The sequence below is a fragment of the Lampris incognitus genome, chromosome 21 (assembly GCF_029633865.1).
Source record: "Lampris incognitus isolate fLamInc1 chromosome 21, fLamInc1.hap2, whole genome shotgun sequence".
NCBI lineage: Eukaryota > Metazoa > Chordata > Actinopteri > Lampriformes > Lampridae > Lampris > Lampris incognitus.
Window position 1 is genome coordinate 4,560,668 of NC_079231.1, and position 6,651 is coordinate 4,567,318.

Consider the following 6,651-nt stretch of genomic DNA (forward strand, 5'->3'; position numbering starts at 1 on the left):
TGGTTTTTAGGATCAGATTGTAGTCCTGGGTAAAATCTCTCTGCTCCGTTACAGCTCGGGATCTGCCAAATGTGTCGTGCCAGTATCGGTACCGCTGCATCCCGAAAGTCTTCCTCACTTCCACCCACTCCTCCCTCTCTCTCTCTGTTGCTCTCTCTCTCCATATATCTGTCTGTCTGTCAGTCTGTCTGTCTCTATCCAGTCATATAGGACCCATGGGGTCTCACTGCATGCGTGTGTGTGTGTGTGTGTGTGTGTGTGTGTGTGTGTGTGTGTGTGTGTGTGTGTGTGTACATGTTTGTCTGCGTGCTAATTGACCTTGCAGGGGGTTCCACTGATTGCCTCATCTTCTCTGATAGATTATAGGGCTGTTAATGTGGTGGGGGAAATGGCAACGTGGTGGGGCACAGCTGTTGTCACACACACATATATGCACACACACACACACACACACACACACACACACACACACACACACACACACACACACACATGCGCTTCATATGCACACATACAAACACATCCATGCCATCTTTGCTTTCAGGGCACAAAGCATCCTAAATTACTATTTTCCTTGTTGAAACAGTGGGATAGAAATGTGGGCGACAGCGCGGTAATGTGTGTGTGTGTGTGTGTGTGTGTGTGTGTGTGTGTGTGTGTGTGTGTGTGTGTGTGTGTGTGTGTGTGCACGCTAGGCATGGATGATGGTGGGGGGTTACAGGCGGAGTAGGTGGGATTTGATCCAAAGCCAGCAGGTGCATGTATTGGCTGAGGTAGGGGCACTCAAAGGATTTAGCCACAAAAACACAACTGGGGTTCCCCTCACCGTGTCTTGACGTGGGCTGTTTGACAGGACAGCGGCGCTGCCTCCACACAGTGAGCAAACCTTCAGTCGATGTGCGCCGATATTACATTTTGCTGTTGTCAGTCAACATTTTGCACCTCTGCACAGCAACAAACGACGTCGTACAGATAAATAATCTTGTTGTGCCGTTATCTTCTGTGAGCCGCGGCTCTGAGCCATCACGCTGGCCTTGGATCGCTTCCCACTGGTAAACTTTCTCCTGCATCCCTCTCGGTTTTCACCTGTTTTTTTTTCTGAAACAGAACGACTGAGTGCTTCACCGTCACACCGAAAAGCCCACAGTTCAAAGTTGAAGTCCGTCGGTCTATTCGGGGACCGCCGGTTCGAATCCCCATGTTACCTCCGGTTTGGTCGGGCGTCCCTACAGACACAATTGGCCGTGTCTGGGGTGGGAAGCCGGATGTGGGTATGTGTCCTGGTCGCTGCAATAGCGCCTCCTCTGGCCGGTCGGGGCGCCTGTTCAGCGGGGAGGGGGAACTGGGGGGAATAGTGTGATCCTCCCACGCACCACATCCCCCTGGTGAAACTCCTCACTGTCAGGTGAAAAGAAGCGGCTGGCGACTCCACATGTATAGGAGGAGGCATGTGGTAGTCTGCAGCCCCCCCCCCCCCCCAGGGTCGGCAGAGGGGGTGGAGCAGAGACTGGGATGGCTCGGAAGAGTGGGGTAATTAGCCGGATGCAATTGGGTAGAAAAAGCGGGGGTGGGGGGGATAAAAGTTGAAGTCCCTTAACAGGTCGATGTCCAGATCCAGGAGGGCTTGTCTCCGAACCACCTGAAGAAGGCCAAGCTCATGTTCTTCTACACCCGCTACCCTTCCTCCAACATGCTCAAAATGTACTTCTCTGACGTCAAGGTAAGACCTCCGCCGTGGTAAAGCCCCTCTCGCCCCCCCCTCCTCTTCATCTCAGCCCGGCACGCTTTCCCGATCCAATGCACCTCCGGCGTTCCCGGCAACCACCGCCGGCCTCCATCCCAATCCTTCTCGTTCCCATTCTGCTCCCCATTTCCATCTCGCCCCATTCAATGCGCTCGGTCTCAGTCACCTCTACTTTCATTTCGCTCAGTTCAGTTCAGTTTGAGTCAGTTTAGGTAGGTTCGAGTCAACTCGAGATACTGTCCATTCCTGCTGTAACAGAAGTTCGGCATGCAGCCGGTGTTCACGACGCCAAAAATAACCACGTTAAACACAACTCTTGAGAAATGTCAGTGTCAGTCATAACAAACTCCGTCTGATATAGCCCTCAAATTCTCTGTTTAACATTTGGGTCTATGACTTATGCTACTACAACCACTACTTACAACAACAATGTCATTTTACTGGGCGCCCGGGTGGCCTGGTGGTCTACTCCGTTGCCTACCAACACGGGGATCACCGGTTTGGACCCCCACGTTACCTCTGGTTTGGTCAGGTGTCCCTACAGACACAATTGGCTGTGTCTGTGGGTGGGAAGCTGCATGTGGGTATGTGTCCTGGTCGCTGCACTAGCGCCTCCTCTGGTCGGTTGGGGCGCCTGTTCAGCGGGGAGGGGGAACTGGGGGGAATAGCGTGATCCTCCCACGCGCTACGTGCCCCTGATGAAACTCCTCACTGTCAGGTGAAAAGAAGTGGCTGGCGATTCCACATGTATCGGAGGAGGCATGTGGTAGTCTGCAGCCCCCCCCCCCCCCGGATCAGCAGAGGGGGTGGAGCAGCGACCGGTGCCGCTCGGAAGAGTGGGGTAATTGGCCAAGTATAATTGGGGAGAAAAGGGGGGGGGGTTTCAGAAAAAATGTAATTCTACTCATTATTATCATTAGAGAAGTAATAGTCATTCTAGCTCTTCCAACACAACTATTTTTATTCTATCAGACTATGCCGACACATCTGAATTGATCTGACATTTTTTGCATGTTGCTAAATGTGCAAAAAATGTCAGATCAATTAATATGTCTGGTACGAGCTCCCCGTCAGGCAGACAGATTGCTGTAGTTTCTGCGTCTGCCAGTGAACAGAGCAGGAACCTACAAGTCCAGTCAGACGGTCTGATTTGGTTTGGTTAAGATGTCAACTGGTTTATGTCAACTGGTTTTGTTCTGCTGTCTCACATCATCATCACCCTAATAGTCTCACTTTCATTCTTTGTGACCTTTGCCAGTTTCTTTGCCTTACTGTTGTTACTGTCTATATGTGTGTGTGTGTGTGTGTGTGTGTGTTCTGTATTGTTGCAGACTGTGTGTGTGTGTGTGTTCTGTATTGTTGCAGACTGTGTGTGTGTGTGTGTGTGTGTGTGTGTGTTCTGTATTGTTGCAGACTGTGTGTGTGTGTGTGTGTGTGTGTGACCTTATAGCACAGATGGGTTTTCCAGAGCGCCAGTCTGTCAGGTCTTTGTAGAATAATTAGAGTTTCTGTCCTTAATCAGCCTGGGGTAGGGGGGTAACGGGAGGGGCTAAACGCCCACTTTCCCTCTTACACATACTGTAACACACCCCCACTCCAGTCCAGTGTGCACATGCACACACACACACACACACACACACACACACACACACACACAAAACTCTTCCACTCTCACTCCATGTAAAATAAGTACTCTTCAACGCAATCAGAATTGTGACACACACACACACACACACACACACACAGATGGAGAGAGAAACAAAGCCAGAGAGAGAGTTGTACTTTAAACGAGGGTGGTAGAAAACCAGAGAGAGGAGCAGGGAGTGGGAGGGGAAAAAAAGACGAGGTTAAGGGGGGGAGGGGGGGTCTGAGAAAGAGACGGAGAGAGGGAGAGAGGGAGGGAGGGAGGAAGGGAGGGAGGGACAAACAAATAAAACAGCTTTAAAACAAAGGCGCTGATTGTTGGATGTTTACAGCCTGCTACATGTTTTCCAAAAAGAGCATACGGCTGCTCGACGGATTCAGGACGCCATATTCAGATGAGCACAAACACACACACACACACACACAATGGTGCTTGGTCTCATATCGGCAGTGACCCCTTCTTCTCCACAAAGCCGCATCCTCACCAGCTGCCACGGCAACAAGGGTCGCTCGGACACCGGGTTGCTAGGCGAACACTTGGTTGCTAATCTCACCTGCTCCCCGCTCTAACGGCCGTGTGGCTCGTTCTGCCCCAGGAGTCCTTTAAGTCGGCCCCAAGGGAAAGGAAACACCAAGGAAAAGTCAACGACTACAGCAAGTTTCTATGCGCGATGATTATTGATTATCGGTTGGTTATCGGTTGGTTATTTTTGGCTTTGTCGGCTACTTTTTTTGGAAAACTCCTGAAAACCAGCAGGACTGAAAAACATCTTGTTTAGTTTATAAAAAAAAAAACAAATTAGTTCCCGCTATCACACAAACACAACTGACCCCCCCACCCCCCGTGAGGACCAAATGACCCAAACCCAAAACCACATTTGGAAATGCAAATGTTGCCTCCAACCACAACCGCTGCATTGTCTCGTCTTTAAAACGAACACCCGTATTCAACAGTTAACAACGTCTGATGGGCGACACGAAGACGCGGCAAACAAGCTAGCACGGGAAAAACCAAAAAAAGGATTCGCACATCGAGGCAGCATCTTTGAAAATTGGTGGAAATTGACGTATCAAGGCGAAGCGGCAAAATACCCGCGAGAGGAAGTCGATTTAGACCATCGTGATGACATATTTTTTGCGATATTTGTAATAATATCTATGTTTTTACAGCAGAACGGTTAATACAGAGACACGAGTAGAGCAGGTTCCCACTAACATAAACGTTTTGGGCTGTCATGACAACGGGGCTGGCGGTAAGATGGACAGAACTGGTACACAGCGTTTTAACCACTAATTAGTATTACTTTGTTGAGCTTTGTATACAGTAAATGCCACAAGATACATGCAAAATATAGTTCACAGAGAGTACTTTATATTAGCGGGCCAACGACAGTAGACATTCTTTCCATGATGTAATTTCACGTTTCCCATTTTATGACATTTGCAAAGTCAAATTTAAATGTGTTATTTATGAAGACGGTTGAGCTTTATCCAATTTATTTCTTCACTTTTCACACAAGAACAGAGCATCAATACTTTCAACACAAGCTCATGTGTGTAATTTGAAACGGATTACTTGTATCTGGCAGAATCAACAGGCCTCATTCATCAAGCCTTCGTCTCGCAAATTTGTTCTTACAAACCTGTGGGATTTTCTAACCCTCAAAACTGTCTCAAAGGGAGCCAAAAAGCCTGATGGCTATTTGTAATTCCTTCCCCCTAACATCTATCATCTACCTCTCGCAACCAGCAATCACCCAGGCTTGCAGAGACACCAGTGCTAGCCAACTGGTGTCTAAACTCAGGGGCTTCCCAGGTCCTAAATTAACCTGTGAGACAAACTCCGGGGTTAAAAAATCCCACGGGCGAGCCCGAACGCGGCCCAGTTGAAACTAAACAGCTGTATTTAGATTCTTAGCATGTGATGAAAGCTGAAAACGACGTCTTTTTCACGGTTAAGTCAAGCTGTTCGAGAATCTTGAAAGTAAATATGCTCGATATATGGCCAGATTAATTCTCCACAAAGCCTTTAATCCGGAATTTGAATAAATTGGGCCTAATGAATATATGCTGAGGGTCAGCTAGGAGTTCATCTTCCCAGACTGATTTAAGATTTTAAATTTAATCTAGTATCTGTTAAGTGACAGGGTTTACTGCACAGATTTCGCCCCCAAACTGATAATCAATTAATCCCATCTCTTCATCTAAACAAACACGGATTTAGATTAAATCGACATTTCTTCGGTCTCGGCCTGGCACTTTGTACAACGGATGGAATATGTTAAAGGACCGATCTGAAATTACAGCACGAGTCTCCCCATCACAACTAAGAGAGCCTGTGTCAACACTGGCTTGTTTACACGGGGATTTATTGGATTGAGGACATTTTAACACACAAATATCTTGCGGTAAGCGTTCGGTGCAAAGGGCGTGACATCACGTGACAGTTCTAAAACACTGATTTTACCTTTGCAATTTTGTCGACAAAAAGAGACGAGTCCACTAAGGGAGCAAATACATCTCAAGACTTTCATACTCCGCAACTCTCTGATACAAAATGAAGGTATTAATTCTGCACTTTGTTAAAAAAAAAAAACAAAAAAAAACACGCCTCTTCTTGTCGTTAGTTAATTTAAGACAATGATTTACTGTCTTCACGTTTAATTGGAAGTAAAACCCGTTTAATCTGTTGTGTTTATCTGCAGGATAACCGCGCGGGTATTTCCTTTAATAAAAAGTATGAATCACGCATAATCCTATTTGCGATGAGCGAAGCTGTTCTTTTCAGAAGCAGCGAGAGTGAGGAAGACTGAGGGCGCCCTGTTGCCGTCCCCGACCTGCGTGTGTGTGTGTGTGTTTTTCCCCCCTTTGTCCCACTTTATTCATTACCCTCGTCATTACCATATTTTTTGAAATCCGGGTCATTTTGTGCTCTTTCTTCTGTGATATTCTCTCTCGCTCTCTCTGCCCCCCCACCCCCCCCACACACACGATTTCCTGGGAACAATAAGTAGCATGTGTTAGGAGGATCAGGCAGATTCCCTGTAAGGGAATTAGGACCTTGAATGGCTCCCCTAATTGGACTTGAATGGACTTTGTCTCTGGGAAACTCGTTCTTAAAGATGAGCCTCTTACGCACAATGGCTGAACCGCTAAGTGTGGAAGTGGGTTGAGATGACAACTGTTTTAGGCACGGATGGGTGCACACACACACACACACACACACACACACACACACACACACACACACACACACACACACA

The 6,651-nt window shown here is 47.7% G+C and overlaps 1 protein-coding gene across 1 annotated transcript in view; it reads left to right on the plus strand.

Moving 5' to 3' along the window:
- The window catches only part of prox1a (prospero homeobox 1a), a 40,915-nt gene that overhangs the window by 13,290 nt on the left and 20,974 nt on the right, over positions 1–6,651 (plus strand). Inside the window, 1 exon segment of the mRNA XM_056301424.1 lies at positions 1,613–1,720. Coding sequence (XP_056157399.1) covers positions 1,613–1,720 — 108 coding nt within the window.